This window comes from Coenobita brevimanus, chromosome 14 (genome assembly GCF_032717465.1).
Source record: "Coenobita brevimanus isolate Jiangsu-jjx chromosome 14, ASM3271746v2, whole genome shotgun sequence".
In the NCBI taxonomy this organism is placed as follows: domain Eukaryota; kingdom Metazoa; phylum Arthropoda; class Malacostraca; order Decapoda; family Coenobitidae; genus Coenobita; species Coenobita brevimanus.
The window spans coordinates 559,154-584,782 of record NC_136967.1 but is presented as its reverse complement, the minus strand read 5'-3'; the positions used below and the strand labels follow the sequence as shown (position 1 = coordinate 584,782).

The 25,629-nt window shown below is 40.8% G+C and overlaps 2 protein-coding genes across 2 annotated transcripts; one reads left to right on the top strand and one right to left on the bottom strand.

The window, feature by feature from the left end:
- Positions 1–4,572: 4,572 nt before the first annotated feature.
- LOC145417619 (uncharacterized) lies at positions 4,573–11,335 on the bottom strand. Its single transcript, XM_080286305.1, has 7 exons — positions 11,252–11,335; positions 10,151–10,550; positions 8,422–8,564; positions 7,601–7,822; positions 7,037–7,273; positions 6,113–6,238; positions 4,573–4,665 (listed from the first exon to the last, which is right to left on the bottom strand). The coding sequence occupies exons 1-7, from the start codon at positions 11,333–11,335 to the stop codon at positions 4,579–4,581; spliced, it is 1,299 nt and encodes a 432-aa protein (XP_080142431.1). The 3' UTR covers positions 4,573–4,578.
- Positions 11,336–12,656: 1,321 nt separating this feature from the next.
- Positions 12,657–22,314, top strand: LOC145418417 (leucine-rich repeat-containing protein 45-like). The gene is made up of 14 exons (XM_080286831.1): positions 12,657–12,796; positions 12,948–13,041; positions 13,694–13,860; positions 14,444–14,622; positions 15,174–15,302; positions 16,292–16,463; positions 17,313–17,526; positions 18,124–18,201; positions 18,544–18,655; positions 19,380–19,486; positions 20,301–20,450; positions 20,797–20,970; positions 21,553–21,689; positions 22,076–22,314. The coding sequence occupies exons 1-14, from the start codon at positions 12,699–12,701 to the stop codon at positions 22,257–22,259; spliced, it is 1,995 nt and encodes a 664-aa protein (XP_080142957.1). The 5' UTR covers positions 12,657–12,698; the 3' UTR covers positions 22,260–22,314.
- The last annotated feature ends 3,315 nt before the right edge of the window (positions 22,315–25,629 follow it).

The window sequence follows — 25,629 nt, the reverse complement described above, 5'->3', positions numbered from 1 at the left end:
TTATTTTCTTTTGTTATATTCAGGTGATTTTATGCAGTCATGATAGACTTTTCAGGCTGAAGGGTTAGTCTTCATTAGCCTATTGGTATGAGAAGTATTTCCTGAGGTGAATAAAATCAACAGAAGGTAGAAAGAAGAAACTGAAAGCAACCTAATGATACTGAAGGCATTACAAAAAAAAAAATACTGTAGTTGTATTTCCCTGGAATTGCTTCAAGGCCCCATCTTATGACAAGCTAAGGCTCAGTAATATTAATGCCTTCAACCAGATGATTTCTCTTGTACTTTATTCCTGCTGCTGATAGTTTTATTTAACTTTGTGTAGATCTTTCATAGTGAAGTGGTTAATGGTGATAATTTTTAACTTTTTTTTTTTTTTTTTAAGAGTCTTTATAAGCTGAATCAAATCATGTGATGGTAGTAGTATTAGGATGGCATCATTATAGTGAGGAGGGTCAGACTGTACTGATAGAAGTGCAGCACCCTGGTCTGTCACCTGATGGGTTTATTTCATGTTTCTGGGAGGTATAAATTAGATATGGTACACTACTACAGTAACCATGTATGTGTCAGGGGAGAAAATGGAAGGTAAAAAGCAGATGACCTCATTTTAACAACATCGAAAAGACTATGTTTAGAAAGCTGTGGCATGTTTATTACTCAGTTTTAATGAGATTTTCCACATCATAATCCATACTATTTTCAGTAAACTCCATTTTGCATGACGTAGAGAGTAAAGTACTCTATACTGGGGGATAGAAAACTATATTCTAAGTGCATTAGTGCCAAAGTATTTCACTCAGATGCCTTTTTATTAAGTTCTGGAGAGACTGGTTTAATGACAGGGTTAAAAATGAGTCTCTATTAACCCCTTGACAACCTGTGTCTCAAAGTTGAACAAAATCATTTGAAAGCAGCAAGAATAAAATATGTAAATATGTCATTGAATTGAGGTTGTTAAGTCCCTTCACCACAAGCTTAGCCCCTTAGCTACTTCAGCATGAGCTTCTCTTCCCACCGGTACCATATCCGAGTAGGTGGAAGAGGTGCAAGGAAGCTTTAGGCAGCCTTCTGCTATCCCCATAGTAATGCATTGGCTTTAGATGTCCTGGTTGCATCGTCATACACCCCTGTTGCCTAGAAATGACGTACAGGGTGTTTCATCATGGCGAAGGGGTTAAATGCTTTTTGTGGGGGGGAGCCCCATATGTTGTCAGCTTGGTTACATTGGGTTCCTTGACATATTTTGATTCCACTTGTTTTAAGGCTGTGATATCTAGCTTTCATGTGACCATTTCATAAGCTGTCACCAAATAGTTAGAATATTGTTCACTCCTGAGCCATCACTTTTGCTTGCCCTCTAATCCAGTCCTGCTGGCTGAAGGAAGTCACAACCAGGGATTCATGCCACAGATCTCCTGTTCAGTGTTAAGGTGGTAGGTTGAAGATTTGTTTGACTGCATGAGGAACAGTTCACGACCAGTGTTTTCCTGGTAATCCGAGAAGCTCAGAACTTATCATCATATCATCATCACCATCATCATCCTGACCTCTATTTTCCACCTAAGGATGGGGTGAGGTAGTGCACAAAAAAGCAAGGCAAGAGAAAAGCACAGTAGAGGGAAAGCAAATAGCAGTGTACTTAGTGAAATGGTTCAGTCACTTATACTGTTACAAGCCTCAGGAACCCTGACTCCACCTTACAAGCATATCCAGCAATGGATATTTTTGTGTGAAACTTGAGCTATGACATCCCCTCAGTCATGGATGAGGGTAGAAGGTGAGCAGAGACTGTGGCACACAAATGTACCATTTTCAGCTGCATGACTCAGTGGACTGTATTGTGGTGAGGTTAGGAGGCCTTTTAGTACCATTTCCATGCCAGTTAAGTCAGCATTTGGGAGAGGGGAAGGGAGAGACTAAGGAAGAAGTGAAGGAATGTGTTGTGAGATATGAATAATAGTAGTGTGAGCTGGAGGGATGACAGCCTGATGGCAGAAGACAGGATGATATGGAGGCAGTTCATCTGTGGTCGCTCCATCTGGGATTAAGGCACTGTATGAAAAATAGAGATATAATTTATGCCAACAGTCTTGATATGAAGGAGATATAAAAGGCATACAAGAGATTGCAGGTTGTAAGGTGAAAAAGACAAAATAAATTGTTTAGCAAGAGTGCTACAAAGTCACCTAAACTGACGATTCAGGTCAGTACGTGATGCTAGTTGCTGTATACAGTACTTATATTGTGTAGTTTGTATTATGGTTGACCTTACTTATAATTATTTAATCACTTTCACTCACATCTTAAATGTCAGGACCAACTGCCTAGCTCCGGGCTTCTACGCTTCTCATGGGGCAACGTAGGATTGGATGATGGATGGATGGATGCTGTAATTATGTATATTATGTTTATAGTGTTGATTAGAGAACAGATCAGTCAGTCTTTCAGAGTGTTTTCTGGTGCCTGACTTAGAGGTCATTGGACAAAATACTATTCCAGGCCTCTGTGACAGATCAGTATTACTTCGTCCCACTAGTCTAACACTCTCCCCCTTCATATGCAAACAGGGACAAAAAGTTTATCTAATATTTCACCTCTCGTACTTCTTGCTTTTCTCTGATGGTCAGTATTTCTAAGCTGAAAGAGGCTTGGGATGTTTATCTGTCCTTAGATGATTCTTTGTGATATGAAGCATCAGGGAGGAAAGTGACAGAGGTAGAAACAGTGGAACAGTAGGCAAGCTTTGTCTTTGCTGAACATCTTTGCTTCCTTTTTTGTTCTAAGTCCCTTGTTTTGGCTCTCCTGTTGACTTTACTGTTAAACTTTCAGTCTCTCTGCATTCCACAGCTTGTTCACTGAAGCATACCTATATCTCTTATTGAGGCAATGGTATACTGATATGCTGTGTGAACAAGTATGAAGACCTAGAAGTATTGTGCAAATATCAAACCAGTTTCAGGATGACACGTGTAGTTGAAGCTAAATGCCTGGAGGTGCCCGAGTGATAATAGAAAGGCTGTAACCTTTTCAGTCAGACATCTTTTTCATATTACCTGGTATTGTTGCTGCTTTCAGATGATATTATTGATCTTAGGGGAGACCTTTTGTAGTGAAGGGGACAACAGCCATATTTAACCCATGCCGAAACAATGAAATGATGTGGTAGCAGCAACAGTAAAATACGAATACCTCATTGTATTGAAGGCCTTAATTTCAGAATCCCCCAACAGACCTGACCTTACTGGTGGTAGGAAGTGTGATCAGGTGGGATTCTGAAAATCTACCCCCCTTCCCCTTTTTTTTTTAATAATTATTATCATCATCAGATGCTTGGTGATAGAGAAGTTTGGAGCACCAGTCAGTCATGTGCCTTCTGTGCATAGGTTTGAATCTCCAAGAGGCGGCTAGAGGTTTTCAGTCAGATAGTGCAACCAAAGGCATAAGCCAGTCATCTACCCTTCCATGTTCTGAATTACATTAGCCTAGCCTTAGGGCCCCTGCACCTCACAAAGGGTAATATGTAATTGGCAGTTTTAAATTAGTTTTATAGTACTATGACTATACAGGATGTTTAAAGAGTCTGCACCAGGAGGTGAGATGTATCAACAATTGCAGATTGTCTTTTCTACATCCCTGTATAAATGATGTATATTTAAACTAAAATAAGCTATGGAAGTGATTAATATGTAGTCATTCCTTTTCCATGTTAATGCTAAGTACTAGTAATTGTTTATGAATTACAAATTTTATAAGTTGCTTGTATTTTATGAAGAGAAATTTATGTAATAAATATCTACATAATCATGTGTGAGTTTACCCTCCAGATTTCAGTGTCATAATGCTATTGTCATTTACTGCTAGAAGGAGAGATCTGAAACTTCACTACTATATTAATATTTCATTAACATGAAATTTCTGGTACATAATACAAATATTTTTCATTTTTTTTTTTTTATTGTTTTAGTACTTTAACAACTTTTCATAATTCCTACATTTGAAAATTACATACAACACAATATGTACAGTGAAGAATCTGCAAATGAGGAACATAATGGTACAATGCAAGCACTGTGGCATATATATGTCAAAAAAATAAGCCCCCCCCCCACACACACACAAAAAAAGCCTTCCTTACCTTGCAGTCATGGTAGACCACAATACAATAGCAACATCTTTGAGAAGAACCACTAGAGCCATCACCTTTTGATACCTTATTCCCTTCTGAGGAACTCTGTAAGGATGGCCATTACAAGGATGCAGTATGCCAGTGTGGTGAGGGTCAGTAAATTCTTTTGACTTTTATGTAGCTTATTCAGGCTACGGTCTGTGATGTGGAACTGCTACAGAACATGAGTCGTGGCTGATGGCTGAAAGGTACAGCTTGTTAACCTGTATTTCCCATAGTTCAATGGCATATGAGACTGCTGCTGCTCTATATGATTTTCATAGCATTTTTCATGACTAGCACCATATTCTAGTATTAATCTGTTATAATTCGGCACTCAAGATGATGAGATGCCCATCTTATGCCAGGTTAATGTGAAGAGAGTATAGCTGAAGTAAGGGTTAGGGAGGTCATGTGTCCCGGATGGAACAGGTGGGACAGGTCTTGCAGAACGTTTGAACAAAGTTGCGGGTGATGCCGTAGTAGTGACGATGAAGCTGGTGGAGCAAAATGTGATATAATTTTAATTATTTGAAAGTTTCAATGACAAAGCAATCATAAATACTTTGTATCATATCATTTGTACAGCTAGTTTATAGAGGCTCCAACAAACTTGCATGCATTGGTCTTGGTCACCTAATGGTGGCTCTCAATACTGCTCGCTCACTGATAGCCTCCCTATTCAATCCTCCAGCCCTAAGGTCACACTCTGTGATCTCGTCCCAGGTCTTTTTGGTATGCCTCTCACAACCCTACCCATGACGTTCACACTTCTCACCTTCTGCACCCAATTGTCATCCTCTACCCTCTCCACATGTCTAAACCATTTCAATCTTCCCCTCCTCATCACAACACCAATACATTCAAATCCCATCCTTCCTCTCAACTCAACTGAAATTCTAGTCCCTCCAGGCCTTGCATTCAAGAATACACTACACACCCATATAATCACTGTCATTTCTGATGTTTAACCAATGCATATCCTCTTCCTTTACTACCCACATCTCACCACCATACAGCATTTTAAAAAATTTAATTACTGCCTAAGTAATTAATCTGCCATACAACTACACTGAAAGCACACAGTAACTGAATATGAGGAGGAAACAACTAATATATTGTCTGATGTTTGAGAAGGTAAGAAATATGGAAGACAGGACATAATGCTGGCAGGGGATTACCGGCAAAAGTTTGCTTGTGATGGTGGACTCATCCAGTTCTGTGTTCATCAGCAGGCTTCAAGCTATATCTTTAAATCCACAAATTTTGTGCAAGTGTTTTTTTCTTTTTCAGCTCTCTATGAAGAGCCCCATCCAGCTGAATAAATACAAACCAACAGATGCTGTTGTTCTTGTTGCTGCTGCTGAGCAACACCATTTTGTCTGGCCACAGAGACCCATCAACTGCAGGAAAGCAACTGTCCTTGCAAGCCCATCCTGTGCACTGAACCAATGTTCCCTTGTGGTGGTGCCTTGCCACAGCAAGGCACAGGGAAGTGTGGAAGCTTGGTATCCTGCTACACTCCCTTATCTCCAACTAATTAATGGGGTCCCACAATAGTCTCCATATCACCTCATTATCTGGTTATATGGTTAACACCCAGTGTTGTAAGTGGTTTCCTGGGTTACAGGGAACCATTAAGCTTGCCACTCAGTGCAGACCCACCTGAAGTGGAAAGAAGAGTAATAAAAGTGACAGGAGGGATGAGAAAAATAGGTAAAGAGGAGGGCAGACACAAAAAATGGGGGGAAAAAAATGACACAGATGAAGGAAGGAGGAAGAACTACTGTACACTGAGTGAGTGGATGATGGTTGCCACCACATACGGTACCACCGTAGCGCTACATTATTGCTCAAAACTTTAAACCCTGCCTGTGAATGTTGAACTGTAGAAGGACTATATATAACAAGGTGGGTATGTCCTTTACCCTTGGCAGCACTTACATACTGAAGGACCCTCTTGTAGCCAGCATGGTTGAGCCTCTGGCTGTGGATCTGGTAAACAACATCGTACGCCTGGTATGCCGGCACTACATGCAGGTACCGTACTGGTTTGAGGTCATCTGAATACTGGAAAACAACATAACACTGCCAAAAAGGAACAACTTCTACATTATAATACATTTAAATACTCAATACAGTAATTTGTCTGGAACTTCTAGCATTCTCCAGTGCCTCTGTTCTAATCTGAAGAAAGATCCATAACCCCTTTCAACCTGGCTGATGGTCAAGCCAATTTAGCTAGTAACTAGTAACCAGAACTCATTCCAACTACAGTGCTAAGGCTTATTGAATCTCACGCAACCACGACTTACTATTCAAGATATGTGTGGCCTAGTTCTAGAAAAAAAAAAAAAAAAGAAGGGACTATGATATTATGATGTATTTTCAATGCACATCAATGACTGTCTGGCTCATCAGCACACCTGTCATTCCCATAATCTCAACAAAACTATCTGGTGGTAAAAAAAAAAAAAAAAAAAAAAAAAAAAAAAAAAAACCTTGACATTACAACTTTACCGTCCCACAACTTGCATAGGGGCCTGGGATTGGGCTACTCTGACCAGATGCTGTGTTGGCAATAAACTCTAACCTCTCCTTACATTTGAACCCTGTAGATGCCATGTCCAATTTCACTGCCTTAACCCACATATACTCTGTTCATTTCTTAGCTTAAAATTGCCATCTCCACCTTGAAAACTGGAATGCAGCAAGTGACTGACATTAGAAAATCGTGCTAGTCATGAAAAACTGTTACAGTGGGAATTTAGAGCTGCAGCATTATATTAAACTGAGCTATTGGAAACACACAACAAAAAGAGCAAAAATCTCTATCAAGTTAAGGTGAATGACCAATAGATTACTCACTAATGACTCTCTATTGGGTATGGCCAGCACCCCTTGGAGCCCCATCTCAGGCAGGTCCATGATACGGAACCTCCTGCTCTTCACCCAGTGTCGGAACTTGGGGTTGACGGTGAGGCTGGGGTTTCTCAGGTGTGCTAGGATGGCTTCATACTTCTCCTCGCTCAGCACCAGGCTCTTGTCACTCTGCGCCAGCTGCATCGCTACCAGGTGCATCTGTTTCCGGTGAAGTGCCTCCTCCTGGTGTGAGTATGGAGATTTCAGATATGAAATAGCTCCCATCAGTATAATCTCATCCCTCCCTGTGCTTCCATGGGTACAAGGGTGTTTCATACACAAGTGCAGGGCAGCACAGCTGCCACATCCTGAAATCAATGCTGTAATTGATTTGGTTGGTATAATCAGGCGATTCTACTCTCCAATATAGAAATGTCCTTCAACCCCCTTTTAATCCTTCAAAAGGAGGAAAATGGGCTGCAGGAGGAGGGCAACTTCAGCCAGCAGTCCATTGGATAAACATCAGCCTGTGAGCCTGGGGGTCAAACAACAATATCAGTGACATCTTACCTCTTGAAAATGTAGTGGTGATGGGTCCAGTTCTGCAGTGATTTCTCTCTTGATGAAGCTGGGCTGAAATAAGGTTGTGTCCTGACTCGCTTCCTCCCTCACCCTCACGGTCACCTTGTGGTTCGGGAAGTCTTGGCTGGGGGAAGTTTCAGGATGCAAGTCTATTTGTAAATGGTTACTCTGCCCATCCTCTTGTTCGCCAATTGTTGTTTCTACCAACACCTGCGATGACATACAATATATACCAAGTTTTCACTAAGTTTACATAGAGGCAATCACCTACATTGCTGCATCTAAGTTATAAGGATTTATCATTATGATCTTGATATTATTTTTCCATGCATTCATCATACAATTCTAATGTACTGTCATGCTACCTGAGGTCAAACAATTACAGTTATGATAAATCATCTTGAAAGTATCTGTACAATACTAAAAATGTTAACAACTGTTTTGATTTACATGCCAAGTTCTGCCTCAACATATGTGTAAATGATACAACTAGTATGTTACAATATATAAGTTATATTTTTCACCCTCATCATCCTGTCCCTTTTTTCTGACTAGAAATGATGTAAGGCAGAGTCCAGAAGCAAAAGAACAGAAAGAATAAAAGCAGGACAATGAAGTGGGTCACAAATTCATTTAAGCACCTGGAATCCTGGCCCCACCTCACAACCCTGACCATCAGCATATGCCTGTATATATTTTTTTACTTAATTTCCTTTACACAGCAGGTGCGTATCACATACCCTTGCTGTTTTTTATTATACAACACAGGGGTGTTCAACCTACTCCACTAAGACTAGAACTGATCTCACCTCCTCCTCAGGCGATGGCACTTGATGCACTGTGATGTTGTCCTTCATCCTGCTAATAATGATATGGGAGGTGGTGCTGGGGCTATCCTGCTCCTCCACACCAATACGACTCTCTTCAGGGAGCAAATCTTCCTCTGGGGGTGCTGTGGATTGGGAGTTTTTCATCAGAATGGAAATCTAGACTGGTCACCCCATTTTCAACCAATTGTAGCCACACTTTCTCAAGTACTCTTGCCTTCTGTTACAGGCTATCCTTCTATCCTACTCATGGTAAGGTGCTGGACAGGGAAGCCTTCATGTGGTGGCACTGATATAACTGTGTTGCTCCACTGCCCAGTTATGCGAAGGTACCTCAACTCTCACCCTGTTCCTTAAAAGCGTATGATGAAGTGCTGGAGGAGGGCAACTTTATCCTGAAGTTCACCTGATTCATGTTCAGATGGGCTTGGGACTGCAACAACTACTGCTACTACCACAGTTACTACTACAGTACTACTACTACTACTCCTCTTGGTATCCTTTCCTACTCCTCCCAGGTTATGTCCAAAAACCTAATACAATGCCTGTATACCATGGTTCCTTCAACAATGGTATCTGATATTTATGGTAGCTGGCTTGTATATGTCTAACAAGGTCAGACAATTCTACTATGTACATAAACGCATTTTATGGGTCTTGATGGGCAATTGATCTGTTTGGTTTTATAATGCACTGGCTGCTAGAATTTACTTAATCTACAGTTAATGATATTATCTACATTCAGTCTGCATAAAATATCGGTGCATTTATATCAGTCAAAGAGGATGGGGGATGATAACTGGGTGAAGAAAGTGAGAAGTGTTAATGTTAGGGGTAGGGTAGCGAGAGGTAGACCAAAAAAAGACCTGAGACGAGGTCATTGTGACCTCAGGGATAAGGGACTAAATAGGGAAGCTGCCAGAGATCGAGCATCATGGACAGCCGCCATTAGGTGACCAAGCCCGACGCATGCAAGCATGTTGGAGCCTTCAGAAACAAAATGAAACGAACGAAAGAGGTAATTTACTGGTCTATCAGCCAATTTGCAAACAAATGGGGCATAACTACATTGCATAAGTCTAGACAGAAGTTAGTAAAACAGCTGAACCCAGAGCCTCTACACTACTGACGGGGCAATACTGGACTGGATGGATAGATGGAAGAGAAAGATACTGGCAATTCTTGTTATAAGTCAAGGAAGAATTTTAAAATATCACAACTTCTCCCATACAAATGCTACTGTAGTAGAGGTAAAAACTGTAGCCCTAAGTTCATCTGGGTGTGAACCCACTGGGCTGAAGGATTGAGATTCCCTCCTCCCACAGTCCACCATCCTCTTTTTTAAAGGGACAGGGAGGGAGTTGAGTGGCATCCGTATAACTAGGCAGCTCCATCACCCAATTAACCATATCAGCACCATCACGTCAAGGTGAAATGGTGTCCCTATTCAGCACCTCAGGCATGTGAATTAGTCCCTTAAATCTGATAACATTTTTTTAGGTACCGGTATATTTTAGCTACCTTCACACAATTTTATTTTAGAAAGTCTTTTTAAATTGAGGGAATTAGCAGAAGCCTTGACTAATTCCAGAAGTACTTGGACACTCTTCTTATGCTAAGTAAAACTGTCTGAGAGTTGAAAATATAAAATAATGAAAATGTCACTGGACTTCAGGGGTCATGTCTACTGCACACATTCACTGTAACCTACATAACAAAGAGTCATCATGCATGGTGTCAAGCCTCTCCTGCTTCACTCTCCTCTGGCGCTTGTGTTGCTGGCTGCCTCTGTTTTCTGGCTGTTGGACTCTCTTCTTCGCACTGGGTAACTGGTCCTCTGATAGGGCAAACCCTTTGATCTGCAGGTGCTTAGCAGCTCTGATAAGCGATGACAGGCTGGAGCGCACCACACTGACCTTACCCTCATACATGTAACTGAGAAGTGCGGCCATGTCTCTGCCAGATACATCCTTGAGCACAATGACTGGGTGTTTACATGGCGTGTATTCGAAGATGCGCTGGAAGTAGTTGCTGTATGTGGACAGTATGAGCTTGTGGGCAGGATAGAATGTTTGGTCTCCACAGGTGAGTGTCACATCTGTATACTTCTCCTGGAAGCAGGAAAAGCAAAAAGTATACATAAAAATCTTCTAGATTTTCACCTATGATACTTAAGGTGATGTACAGCCAACAGCAAAAGCTGTCAACAAATCTCTAGTGGTTGTGGTGATGGAAGGTGTTAAACGAACTAAATTCATGAACAATAATATCAAGCACACAACAAAAGGTTATGACAAGGAATGATACTCTCTGTTGATGGGGGAAAAACGAGAAACGTGGAAGGCAGGATGCAATGCAGGCAGAGGATTGGAGGCAAATTTTTGCTCTTGGCTGTACATACTATTCTGTGTGGCCTAGTAAGAAGGTAGCAAGTGCTGGAAATGAACGTGAATAAAAATGCTTCTATACGATATCATATTGCATTTGTTTCATACATTATATGAAATAGCTAAAGTAATAATACAGCTACTGGTACTGTAGCTAATTATGTCATATAATATAACACAATACAGGAAACCTGCTGGGTGGTGGGTGTTTGCCTTATTTAAATACAGTACAGTACAGTAGCCTACTTGGTGGCTCTTGAGATAAATTGTATCATGTGACATGAGCGTAAATAGTCTCTGTGAGGCAATACTGGAGAGGGCTAACCATAAACTATATGACCTGATTAATCCATTGTTATATACCAATATATCTCAGTGTTGTACTCTGCAATGTGCAGTGCACTCCAGATCTCCATAACACTTACAACTGTTCGCACAGCTGACAGCATGTGGCGGAATTCAGTTGTATGGTTGTTCCAACACAAGTTGAGAATATCCTCTTCTGACATCTTGTCTCCAGTACACTCTCCTGAAAACTTTGAGAATAAAAGGTAAATGTAAATATAAAATGCAGTATACCTAACATCTATAATTCTATGTTTAATTATAACCAGCTTCCAGGAACATCTCACACCTCAATGAAGATGCAAGAGCACACTACAACCACACTCCTTGTGACACTGCCACGTCTACTGTCAAGAGTGCCATTCTTGTTAAAAACTTCAACTCAACAACACAGCTATTCATAATTTTACTCTTATTATGGCCTTCAGCTGATAGGGATGAAAACATTAAATATCAATCCCTTCAACACAAAGTCATGCCTAAACTGAAAAAAACTGCCTGGAAAAAGCTGGAACTAAACTAACATGCCATGGTGGTGAAGGGACTAGGTTGACTGAATGATCACGGACTACTTGATACCTAAGGTCAGGAATCATAGTGATGGGATGGCCTGTCCATGAGGAAGAATGAAGATTTAGAGACTGGCTTGGAGTGTATATGAGTGAGGTGATGGGGATGAGGGGGAGGGGAAGACTGGGAATGAGGTGACAAGTTTGGCTGGAGAAGTGCATGATGAATGAAGGTAGTAGCTGGAGGGAGGGTGGCCTGATGGAAGAGGGCGGGGTGACATGAAGGTAAATTAGTTATGGGCATATCCTACTGGATTAAGGACTCTGGATATACAGAGACAGCCAGATATACCTTTGCGGTAGTTGTGATATATGGTTACTCATCACTTCACTTCGTAAACTTGAGAACAATGACAAAATCTACCTTTCTCCCTCCCTTTACAATGTTAATGATGATGGTTCTTGCTTCACAGTCATCCAGTAGCTGTGTTCTTACCTATCTGCTGTTGAATCCTGTTTGTCGGCTGAGTTAAGGGTGTGGAAATATATAAATTGCTCACGACTACAAGATGCTGCAAAACCACAACAAACCCACGAGTCTAAAATCTAGTCCTCACCTTCGTAAGTTTTCATATTTTGATAAAACAAGAATAGCTGTCGATAATATTCCATAGACACAAATTGTAGTTGGAGAAATATCAGGAAAAAGTTGGAAATACAAAGGAAAATGTATCAATGTCTATGTATAAACGGTTTGCAAAATGTTAAGATAGTTCTAATGAGTTTCTGCCTTCCTCAAAAATCAGAAGTGCACCTTGTTTTGTTATTAGGTTAAATTACCGTGCACTGTGGTATCGGGAAATACATTTTGTTAGGTTTTAGAGTGCTGTGAAAGGCAAGTGTCGTTATGCAAGAGGAACTGTGGAAAATGGTAGATAGTTTACAGAGCTATTGTAGAACTGAAATGTTTGGGTAATTTAAAAGCTTGTGTTAAAATTTAAAATTCATTATTTCTGCTATGTCCTCGGACCAGCTGACTGATTTGTATAAGCAGCTTTGTAGGAAGCATAATATCGAGATCCAAGAATGTGTTCAAGAGGCATTTGTAGTTGGAAGGTGAGTACTGCACATGATTCAGTATAATTATTGCTGATGCTTGATGAAGCCCCATGGTTTAGATGTGATGGTAATTACACGATTTTGTTCCTGAGTTACCCCAGTCAAGTTAAAGTAAAAAGAGTAGCTAATGACCTGTTTTGCCCTCCAGTGGTGCGGTGCTGGACCTGGCAACACAGACCCTGGACGTGGGAACGTGTGCAGTGCTGGGCAAGATTATGCAGATGTCACAGACTCTCAGCAAGGTACACCCAAGTCATCAAGGGATGGGCAGCTTGCTGTTGATCTTGCCTAAACTGTGTCAGTCAATCAGCCACTAGTCCTAAATCTTAATAATGGTGTGCTTGCAGTTAACCCCCTGAATCATGTCACATTCATAAACTAAGTCAAGCTTGGTATATTTCTCTAGCCATAGATGATTCTCTTTGATAATGTATGATATATCAGGGAGGGAAGTGATGGACATACTGGAAGTTGTTTTCTTATAAGTTTCAAGGGAAATAACACATGCTCTTACAGTGAACTTGCTCATGATTGATTACCCCGTACATTATTGTTTCGAAGTCACCAATGAGTTTTTTGTGCTTTTAACCCGTCAGTCATAAATCAGAAGCATGTGTCACTTAAGTTTGTTTCACTTAAAGTAGCATTTTGCCTGTATACATCCATAACATGAATAACTTCACTCTAGTGATGTATTTTTCAGTTTATTCTTGCAATCATTGGAGCCTTCAAACTAGAGGGGTAAGATGTAGCCTTCATTAACTCTTACAGTATTGAAACTTTCATATGCTGAAGAAAATCATCCATTGTTAGCAAGATCAGAGCTTTAAAATATGTCGTCAGACTGAAGGGGTCAAGTGAGGGCTGACTGCATCTGACCAAGCCATTCCTCAGGTGAGCTTTGAGGACTGCCTGCTGAGAGAGGAGTGCACCAAGTCACTGCTGCTGGGTCTGTGTGGTAGTGGGTCGGTGCGAACGCTGTCACTGAAGGGCAATGCAATACAGGCCACCACCACCACTGCCCTTGCCAAGATGCTCAGACACAACCGATCCATTGTCAGGTAAGGAGAGAGAGAGAGAGAGGAGATGAGATGAGAGCGACAGAGAGAGAAAGAGAGATGAGATGAGAGAGAGAGAGTTCTTATTATCCATTCTGTGGGCTTCAATGTGTAGGAGGGTGTAAGGCTAGGCTGCCATAGTCCAAATAATTTATGCAACACAGATACAATAGTGGCAGAGGACAGAGTGTTTTGGGGTTGACTTATTTGTGTCTGTCCTTACTGGAACTAATCCATATGGCTATAGATAGATTGACAGAGTAGTATGGAAAAAGCTTTGTATCTTTAATTTATCTTCATCTTTAACTCTTTCAATCTGGTGATGTAGTATCATTTTATTCTTTCTCCCACCAGATGGTTATATTCAGCTCATGACAGACCAGTAGTTAAGAGATTACTGAAGGATTTCTCAAACCACTCTACTTAGAATTTTTAACAAGTGGAAATATCGTGATTATATCTATAATAATAATAAAAAAAAAAGTGGTCAAACAGCAAGAGTGAATAAAATATACAGTAGATGTTGCCATATCTAAGGGGTTAATTTGTATTTTTATAAAACTGTATAATGCAGTGTATTTTTCAGGCTGTCTCTGGAGTGGAACAACTTGGGTCTTTGCCCAGATAGCTTTGCATCCTTCTGTGAGGCACTGGGTACAAATTCAAGCCTCCAGTACCTTGACTTGCGAAGTAACCAACTGGCCAGTGATGCTGCAACACACCTGGCCGAGGCTCTGGCTAGGAACTGTGCCTTACTGACTCTTGGTAAGGGAGTATTTTCTTTGTCTTGGATTGATGCTGTCTGAGAGGTATCGTGAAGAGTGTATGAGTGAAAGGTTAAGCCTGTGAGGTGGTAAGTCTGGGGGCTCGAATGGTGAGTGAATGATTGAGTGAGTGAGTGAGAGAGTGAGCCATTTCACTGACTATGCTGTTGATAGTTCTCCCACTTTTGTATTTTCTCTTCAGATTTCTGGACCCTGTCTCGCCCCATCCTTAGGTGGGAAAAAGAAGTAAGGTTTTATTTATTTATTTTTTTATTGGTCTGTGGTTGCATTCTTTTGGTACTGTAATATATTATGAATTTTAGTTTCTGAGCTATCTGGAATTAGAAGTTTTTATATTAATATACAAGAAGGTACCTGTAAATGAATATAGAAGACAAAGTTTGAAACTAGAAAATTAATAGTTCATTTTTTTTTTTTTTTCATACTGTAATCTCATGTGATGATGCATTCCCAATCCTGTATGATGCATTCTTCATCTTATATTTCCTTTCCCTCATGATGATATTTTCTTTATTTCTTGTGGTGCCTCAGATGTGCGGTGGAATAACTTGGGTGCATCAGGGGGTAAGGCACTGTTAAGCAGTCTGCGCCACAACACCACCCTTACCAAGCTAAGCCTCACAGGGAATAGTGTACCAGCTGATGTCACGGCAGCCATAGGTCAGTGTGCGAGAGGTGACCTGTGGCTTTCCTCTTTCTGTCCTGAATGTGTTTGCCATTTTATGTGTACTGTTAGTAATTTGATTTTTACATACAGTTTTTGTTTGCAGTTGAGTCCATGTATACAGAGAAGCTGTCTGTTAAAGATCTGCTGCCACCTTAAAAGTTGATTTACCAGTTTCTTCAATTTACAGCACCAATCATATGTCAGCGTTATAATATTTTGGAACACAGTCAGTGCATTTATTACTTCGGCAGTTTGTATGTCGATGTGCAGTTTTGAATGATGAAGTATATAATTTTGTTCTTTTGTACAATTACTGTATGAAGTATTTTTTGTTTGTTTGTATGAATTTGGGCAAATTTTGGTGGTTTTAGGGCAGTTTGGGAGGTTTCTTCATATTCTGATAAGGTAGGCTGTGCTGTACTGTTGTGATCCAAAGTGATAGTCGGGGTGAAGGCCATGTTTGCTGTGCATCATTAAAATCATCATCATCATCATCATCATCATCATCATCATCATCATCATCATCATCTTGGCCTTTTTCCCCATCCAAGGTGGAGGTGAGGTAGGGTCCAGAGAGTGAGGAAAGAGAAAATGATAAAGGTGGAACTAACCAGAGCATGCCTAGTGAAGTCAGCCAAACTGTACTTCAGTTCATTATTCAGACCTTCTGAATCCTGACTTTGCATCACAGACATAATCATCTGCATATTTTTTGACCTAAACTCCGGCTGATAGGTCGTGGATGCTGATGCCTGTGGGGTGGAGTCAGGATTCTGGGGGCTTGAAGAGTAAGTAATGAAAGTGTGGCCCATTTGACTGGGGAAGATTTTTGTTTCGTTTCTCCTTCTATCAGATTTTTTCTTGCTTTCTAGACTCTACCTCACCCCATCCTTAGGTGGGAAAGGAGGTCTGGTTGATGATGATTTTGACTTTTTATAGAAGTGCTTCATAAGAATAAAGAAGGGCAAACATCCTTCTCCAGAGGCACATGTGGCCCAGACAGCGCGTGGGAGTGAGTTGCGGAGAGAGTATACCAGCCAAGCAGATACATTGAGGCATGAGCTAGAGAAGCAGCAGAGAGCCACAACGCGTCAGATGGAAAACATGGAACGCTCGCTGATGGAGAAGGATCGTGCCTTTAATAGTGCCATCAAGTGAGCATACCACACTTACAGTAAGACTAAGTAATGTAAAGAAAAGGAGAGAATTTATTTATTTTTCATATGTGGATGTGATAGGAAGCGTTATGAGGAACACACTGAGGTGGTTTGGCCATGTGGAGAGGATGGAGGGTGAAAGACTGACGAAGAGAGTGTATGTGAGTGAGGTGGAGGGGGGAAGAGGGAGGGGGAGGCCGAGGATGAGGTGGAGGGACGGGATGGAGAGGTATATGAGAGAGGGGGGTGTGAGTTGGGAGCAGGGCAGTGAAATGGTGGGGGACAGGGCGACTTGGAGGTGATTTGTTTGTGGCCACCCCAAACGGGATTGAGGCGTCTGGCAATAGATAGATAGATAGATATATATGCTGAGAGTTGGAAAAAATAATCATTCATTATCCTGAACTTGAGTATGAAGTAATGGTCAGGGTAATGAATGTAGGTAGTGTGAGTTGGAGGGAAATCAGCCTGATATCAGAAGATTGTGATGTGGTGGGGATTTATTTGTGTTTGTCCCCTCCAGGATTAAGGCTGTCTGAAGCCATATATGTGTACTTGAGGTATATATGTATATATTTTTTATTGCCTGTATCATTGTCATGTGTGAGGTAGGATCTAGAGATAAGGAAAAAGAAAGTATGAAAGTGGGAGAACTATCAATGGCTTGCCCAGTGAAATGGATCATACAGTTATTAACATAACATTCAAGTCCTTGGAATCCTGGCTACACCTCACAAGCCTAGCCATCTGCACTTCCTATTTTTGTATTTATCTTCATAGATGCACTTCTTGTACACTTGCCAAATGGGATGATTCTGTTGTCCATCTTATTAACTGCAACCACAGGGAGAGCAAATTCGAGATCGGGAGGCTGGAGGAAGAGCTGCGTTCGAGGACTAAGGAGCTTGAGGCCTTGGTGGCGAAGTACGAGCTGGTGAGTTCAGCCCTGCGCCTGAGCCAGGAGCGAATATCAGCACTGGAAGCCACCAACACATCCCTGGAGACTGAGCTGCGGAATTCACAAGAAGCAGCTCAGACATGTCACAAGGAGGATAGGGAGGTGAGAGAGAGAGAGAGAGAGAGAGAGAGAGAGAGATTGTATGCTTTTATGTACAAATAGTAATGTGATTTTTTTTTCTTTTAATTGAGTCCTGTACAGTATTCTCCCTCTAAATTGAATATGTCAGGTACTGTTCATTTGGTTCTGCTCCACACTGAGACATGCTTATCACTATCCTCCATAATGATCATCATTTTCCTCCCTGATGCATAATATCAATGAGATAATTACAGTATCTGTTTGCAGAAAAACCTACCAAGCCTCTCTCAGGTAAGGATTGTTAGCCAGGAGAGGAAAGTGAGGGGCTGAAGTGGTGAAATAGTAGGCTAGCTTAAGTCACCTGACTGTACATTCAAAAGCAATAATTGGTGTCCCCTTCAGTAAACAAAGCCATGGCCAGTGAACAACCTATCCACTCTAAGGCAAAGCAAACACAAAAAGTGGGTTTACAGTTAGATGATGGGAAAGATATTGGTGGGTGGTAGACAGCACTATCCATGGTTTTCTCCATTGAGAGGATAATAATGATTCCTTTCATCTGTACCTGTAGCCAAAATATCGGTATAAATGACCATATCTCCCCTGTACCTTCACCAGGCACTGGAGAAAGCACTGGCTGAGCATATCCAGGAGGTCAGATCTCTGCAAAAAACCATAACTCATTTGGAGGCTCAGGTGGGTGTGGGTTTGTATGTATGGGGATGTCTGTGTGTTGGGGAGAAAGTTGTGTAAAGCACTACAGTATAGTTTCATATAGTGTGTGAATTTCTCCTGTAACGCCTAGTGTGTTTAAAGCCGTCTTTTAGTCAAAAAAAAAGAACTTAAGGAAGTAATTAATTGTTCCAGCCTGAAGCTAGAGTTCCCATTTTGACCCATCAGCCCATGACATCACCCTTTAAAATGACCCTGTAGTTACAGTACCAAAATGCTACCAGACACCATTGTTAAATGCTAGAGTGCTCATTCTGTGCCTACAGCCAAGCGGTGATAATGATGATATAAATTGCTGTGTGTCAGGTTGGTGAGCTGGAATTCAAGTGTGAGAACCAGAGGAAGCAGATCCTGGATTACAAGGAGAACATGTGTGCCCTCCAGTCTGAGGTGAAGGCAGTCAGGCATGAGTGTGATGGTTAGTACAATATGCAGCTTTATGGATAGCAGTGGTATAATCACCACCACCACCACCACCACCACCATTCTTCCAGCAGTTTGTTCTTAGTCTTTCTGTGGCTTTTTTTTTCTAACTTGAAAAAACGTATTTTTTCATAACATAAGAATAAAGTTTTTTATTCATTCATTCATCATCTAATCCAGTGTTACCCCATGAGGAGTGTAGGAGCCCAGGGCATGTCAAGTTGGTCCTGAGATTTAAGATGAGAGTGACCAGCCTCACTCATCCCTGAGTGGCATTACATGAGCATAGTTTTCTTAATACCTTATTTTTTGTTTCTAGGAAGTAGGCAGTTGGCTACAATTGACAATGGGAGGTGCTGCCATGAGAATGGATTGGTAACTAGCCACACAGTCATTACTCTTTGGCAGGAAACTCAGCCACACGTACACAGAATCAAAACTCAAACTGAGGCTTCCACATTGTATCAGCCTTATTTCACATGTCAAATTTCTTTTCTTCTTATAGTTTCTAGCAGTTGTGGGAATGTAATTAGCTGGTTTTTGCACTTTGTCTAGCTTCCAGTCCAGTACAAAACAACCTCAGTATGAGGATTCACTGAGAGGAAGCGTGGTATCATTTGATTAATTATTTGAAGTTAATCTACCCATATTTATGTTTTGTGCCAAATGTCAGGTTGGAATACAGATTCGTAGTAATATTATTTGTTTTTTATCAACAGAGATGATAAACAGTGAGTCTTTGAAACACAAAGAAGGACTGAAACAGCAGGAGCAGCAACACAATGCTGAGGTGGTGCGCCTTACAAACCAACACCAGCAGACTGAGGTGACCACCACATTCCTTTAGTGTGTAAGAGGCGTTGGTGTCAGAGGTAGACTGCAGGATGTGAGAAATTTACACCATGCTGTATGTAGGGGTATGTGCACTTGACAATAGAATGGAAAGTGTCAATAGATGAGGTAACCACTTGGGATCCATGGAGGAGTTTTGTTATCTTGGGGATTTGTTGACTGTGGGAAGAAGAGCAGAGATTAGTTCCATAATGAGAATGAGAATGGATGGAAGAAGTTCAGAGCACTGTTGCATCTCCTGACTATGAAGGGGCTATCCTTTTTTTTGGAGAGAGTTCTCTCTACAAACAGATGATAAGTGTTACACTGTATGGCAGGAAGACTTGCCATTTGAGAAAATAGGGTACATGCAGGTTGGAATGCTCAGAAATGAGAATATTGAGGTAGAGGAGCCTGGCTTCACAGTGACAGAACTGAAAAGAGTGGGCTGCAAGAGAGGTTTGGCTTAAGAAATATTGGAGAAGTGATGCATACTGGTAAGTTGAAATGGTTTGAGCATGCTGAGACGGTGGGGGAGGGAGACTGACTGAGGAGAACCACAAGTGTGACTGAAGAGGGAAGAATGCCCAGAGACAAACTGAGGAAGACATGGGGTGAGGTCCTGTGTGCAGATCTCTGAGATTTAGGTTTGAGCAGGGAAATGGCTTAGGATCTTGGCATGGAGAGCTGCCATCAAAAGGAAAGACCTACACATGCTAGAAGGCTCAGTGGTTTCTGATTTTGTGCATACCTGGTAAATGTTTTTTTCGTAAAACTATTGGGAACTTTTGACTCTCTTCCGCCATCAGACAGAGCTGAGGGAGGCACTGCGGGCATGTGAGGCACAGAGGAGTGAGGTGGAGGCAGAGGTAGCTGGTATGAGGCTGCAGCTGTCCTCAGAAAGGAGCTCCACACAGACACAACTCCACTCACTCAAACAGCAGCTCAAGGCAGAACATGTAAGGATTATTGGTATTTTTTTAGTCATATTGGGCAAGTACAGTATTTCTTTTCATAAGTTTATCTGTCTATCTATTATAAGGCAGAATGGTGTAAGGAGCTTGTGTATCTCTGTTGATGTTGGGATATTTCAATTGATATATGTACCTGTATGTCATTTTAGTTCAGGGTATAACACATGAGGAATCTGTATCCATCTAATTATTTCTCAACACCTGTTTGCCTGTATGTCAATTTTCTTGGCTCCTACTTAACCCCATCTTGAAATGGTAATGAAAGTCAGAATGATAATGAAAATAATCAACTTGTAATGACTACTGACTATACTTGTATCTCATTACTCAGAGTGCAACAGTCCGAAGCTTGGAAGAGCGACTGGAGGTGAGTGCTGGAAGTCTGGAGGAGGCTCAGGATCGAATAAGGACCCAAGCAGCCAGTAACGCCACTCTCACCACAACCAATGCTCGACTCAGTGCTCAGCTTCGCTCCCTCAGCAACGATCTGGCTGAGATGAGAGTGGTGGGTTGGAATAAAGTAAAAGGATTAATCAAGATTGCTTGTATTCCTTTGAGTGCCAGGATATCTTGGCTTGGTGTTTTTACCCGAGGATCATGTGTATGTGAACCCAGTGGACAGCAGGCTAAAGTAATTTTCTCTTGCAGTCCACTATCCTTCTTGTGGGAGATAGGGAAGGATCTGTTAGATATTCATAAAATTAGGGAGTGGGGTCACCCTATTATGTTGGTGCCATTATGTGAAGACATCCTTCTCCAGCATCTTTGGAGAAAGCAAATCCAGGGTCTCTAATAACTAAATGGAACTGTATTGTGTTAGCCTGACTGTAATATATAATTACATCTAAACCCATAGAATGAGTAATATTATATCATGTTAAGGGCTTGTTTAGGAAATAGGGGACTCATTTGATGCTTTATTGGGCTACTTTTTTGGGAGGGGAGCATGGGAAGCTTCTTAGCACCTCTCTTTCAACAGTGTTTTTTGTGGATTATTCTTTATTATTCATTTATGATATTATTTTGTCATTAATATCAACATATTTTGCATAAGATACTGTACAAGAGAATTTTCATGGGCCATCAGAGTGTGGAGGGTAAGGAGAGTGAGGTGAGGGAAGCAGAGCGGAGAGTGAGGGAAGAGATTGCTGGCCTGAGTGAGGAGCTGAGGTTAGAGAGAGAACAGACTGCTAGACTCAAGGACACCATTGTTGAACTCAAGAGGTAAAGGTTGTAGTTTTTAGTAATGCAAGTAGATAAGGCACTGTTCTATGTCATCAGTGACTGGTAGATAACTAATGTAGAAGGTTATATAACAATCTGCAAATTCATTCTTACTTAAAGTCCCGATTTGTAGCACAGTTTTGTTATATTTTTTTTCAATTATAAGTTTTGGCTCAACATTCCCACCTGGCTATACTTTTATCGTATCATTGCTTACCTTAATGCAAAGTACAGTAGTTTGTATCTTAATCACTTTCATTCAGTATCCTCATTATATGTTGCATTCATACTGCCACCAGACTCTTTTATTCCACCACCTCAGACTTTGCAGTTTAAGAACTGATTTTGCTTTATTTTACCATCTAATGTCCATTCTTTCATAACAGGAGAATATCTGAGCTGGAAGGAGAAAAAGACCAGAGGATACGAGATGCCCGAGCAAAGGAGGAAGAGGCGCGGAGGACGAGGGAGGATGAGGCTCGCAGGGCTGCACTCTTACACTCAGCCTTCCTCTCATACTTCAACTCATCACCGGCCCAACCACTGCCACACCCACCTTCTTCACACTAACTCATCCATTCCTCCCTCACACTCAGCCCATCCTTTTCATGAAAACTCCACCTGTCTCACAATTAACCCACTCATTTCATACTCCCCACCCCTCCATACAGACATGGTTGTATCATCATCTCCAGTGCCTTGCTTCTTTCTTGGAACCCCCCAACAAAGGATGGCCATGACAGAAGTGCCTCCAGGCAACTTGTCCATACATACGCTACCTCTCTCACTTTTTCAGACATTGTTAAATCTGTATGCAACAAAGTAAGAAATGGGGAAGCTTAGGCATTTTGATTTTAAGTATTTCCATTCCATCTTTAGGTGGAAAAAAGTTATGATGATGATGATAACAATGAAGACTTTAGTTTCATTTGTCTGTTCGAAAATAAATTGTCAAAGTTTAGTGTAAGGTTTTTGTCATACTGTACTTGTATATGAATGCACTGGGAAAGGCACACCAAGAATAAAATAGATGTATGAAATAAAAGAATGCATGGTGATAGGTCAGTTAAAATTTAATGGAAGAACTGCAGTCAGATAGGATAAGATTTTGGCACCTCATTTGTTGTGTCTGCTGTTGTTAAATTCTTGCATTAGGATGTTGAGGAAGTGATAGAATGTCCCTTGATCGCATTCCCAAAGACAAGCATATAAATACAGGCAGACTTTATAGACAGGCTGCTGTAATTAGTACCAGGGTATGATTGTAATGTCTGTCTTGGCGAGCTGTAGGATGGAGCTGTAAAGGGAGATTTATCGTGTAGTATGATATTTACACGAGTTTTATATTTATATGCAAACTGTCTATCTTTTATTGTCTGTCTATTGTTCAGTGCTCAATCCCAGAATTCTTTTAGTGTGGCTGGGGTAAAAACGCCCCCAAATGAATTTTGATGTATACTGTATCATGTAAAATATTTAGGTAAGAAAGAGATGGTACCAAGTTTCAAATGTCAGTGAGGGTGTGGCTCATAGACATTTTATTTTTTTTCGCTCTATGATTGATAACTAAAAGAAACACAGGCTGAATGGATGTATGGATGTAGTTTGCTGGATACTCTGTAGTTAGTGTATTTTATTACTGGCTTACCCTCTCTTTATTAGTGAGGAACTGAGTTAGGTGGATGATGTTGCAAATAAATTAAGGTTTTCATTGGCTGAAGCTAATGCTGTACAAAATACTTCCTTAAGAGTTAAACATTGCCTCAGTTTGGTAGAAGGATGATATCTATCTTGTAGGTTCCTGCAGCTAGACCATGTAAATGCTTATGCAGGGGGTGAATCATATAATGCAAAGTATTACAGAATGCTTCCAGGACAGGCTTTGGAGCTTAGGGCTGTGAGCAGCTGGATCTTTTTGGTAATGGTAGTCATTAGTTTACCAAGTTTGGGCATCCAACGGCTGGTTGTTAATTTAATCACCCTTGTGATTCTGAGAGCCTTGGATAGGAATTTTCAGTTTTTTAACTGGCAGTCTTCAGTGTTTCCAGTACAATGCAGAGTTACTGACTGAGATACCAAAGAGAATTGAACTAATATAACATTAGTGTCTTATAAGTAGAAGTGTAAGTGCTTGTGATAAACAGTAAAATTTCCGTCCAGTAGTGCATTATTGAAATGAAATGTGTAAGTCTTTTATTACATTTTTTTATGGTTTGATAGCTTGTATTAAAACCCTGTTAGATTTTTAAGAGTACTGTATTTCCTGCTGTATGTATATTTCCACCTGTCTAATATTTGAGTTTGTTCAGATATGAAGAATGATAGCATATCTTACTAATTTTTATACTAATTCTTCTTTAGAATAAATCTGTAATTAATTTCACTTTTATGATTAATCTGTTTATAGGTATAACTTTGTATCTTTTTATAGTAAGTTGATGATTCAGTATTATAAACTTGATAATTTCCCATTAGCTGTATTTTTATAACATGCACAATTACAGCAGTAATTAAAGTTACTGTATGGTCCTTCATTTACACCACTTTCACTTACACAGCTGGCCATGTTTTGTTGGTTGTATCCAGATGATGATGAGAACTTTTATATTGATGTAAGGGTGAGGAAAGTAAGTACAAAAATAATCATTGAATATGTCTGCTGAATGTTGTGAGATAGTTAGAGGGAAGAGAAAAGATGGAAAAGATAAGGATGATAAAAGAAAGTCTGATGAGTGATGAACATAAGTTGTGTCTGGGCTGCTGAGGGATGTGGAAATCAAATATATGCAGAATATCAGACAGTGGTGCTGGAGAGGAACATTTTCATGTGGTATGACCAATAAAACCAAGCGGCTCCTCTGCCTGGTTATACAGTATAATTGTCCCATAACTTCCTCCCTGTCCCTCAAAAGGACAATAGACTGTCTTAGAAGGGCAAATTCAGCCTGCAGTCCACCAGGTTCATATAGCATATCAACTTGGGACTTCAACAACTACCATTACTACTACTAAGGCAGACAGTGGAGAAGGTGTTTAGAAAGTTAGAACAAACAACCAGTCCCATTTTACCTTCAAAGTTTTCGGGTCTGAGACTAGGTTACCTTAGGTCTTCATATGCGGGTATATTACCAGCCTACTACTCTTGGTGGCATTACACAACCAAAGTCTCCAGTCAGCTTTGGGGATCAATCCCATGGAAGGCCATCACTCCATCTGGGGCATTCTAACCACTAGACCACCAGATATCCTGAAAGATATTTTTGCTTTCAGCTACTTTCATTCTGTCCATCCATTTTTCTCTATATATTTCCCTGTCTCAGTCAATCAGTTCATCTATCTCTCAGTCTGTATCTGTTTATCTATCTATCTATCTATCTATCTATCCATCTGCCTGCCACAGTATCCTGCAAGAGATGCTTCATCCCTCCCCCACCAAAAAAACCTTAATCTGTAGTGATCAATTATCCACACACCATAGGGATAATATTTTGTGTGAGAGTAAGGTGGTGGGAAGAGGCAGAAAATGTAGACTAAAAACATACTGTGAGGAGCTTTTAATTCAATTTAAGTGTTACATTTTTGTTCACATACAAGTAAAGTTGGAGAGGAACTCCCTCTTGCAGTGGCACTGATATAACCAGTTGGCTCCACTGCCCAGTTATACAAACATCCCTCAACTTCATCCCTGTCACCTGAAAGGAGGAGGATGGATTGCAGGAGGAGGGCAACTTCAGCCTGCAGTCCAGTGGGTTTATGCTCAGAAGAGCTTGGGGTTACAACAAGTACTACCACTGCCATTAAAGGAGGGAGGTGAAAGGGAAAGGGAGAGGGGGAGACTAAGGATGAAGTGGAAGAATGGAATGAAGAGATACATGAATGAGGGGAGGAAAGTTGGAGGGAAGGCAGCCTGATGGCAGAGGACGGGATGACAATAAGGTGA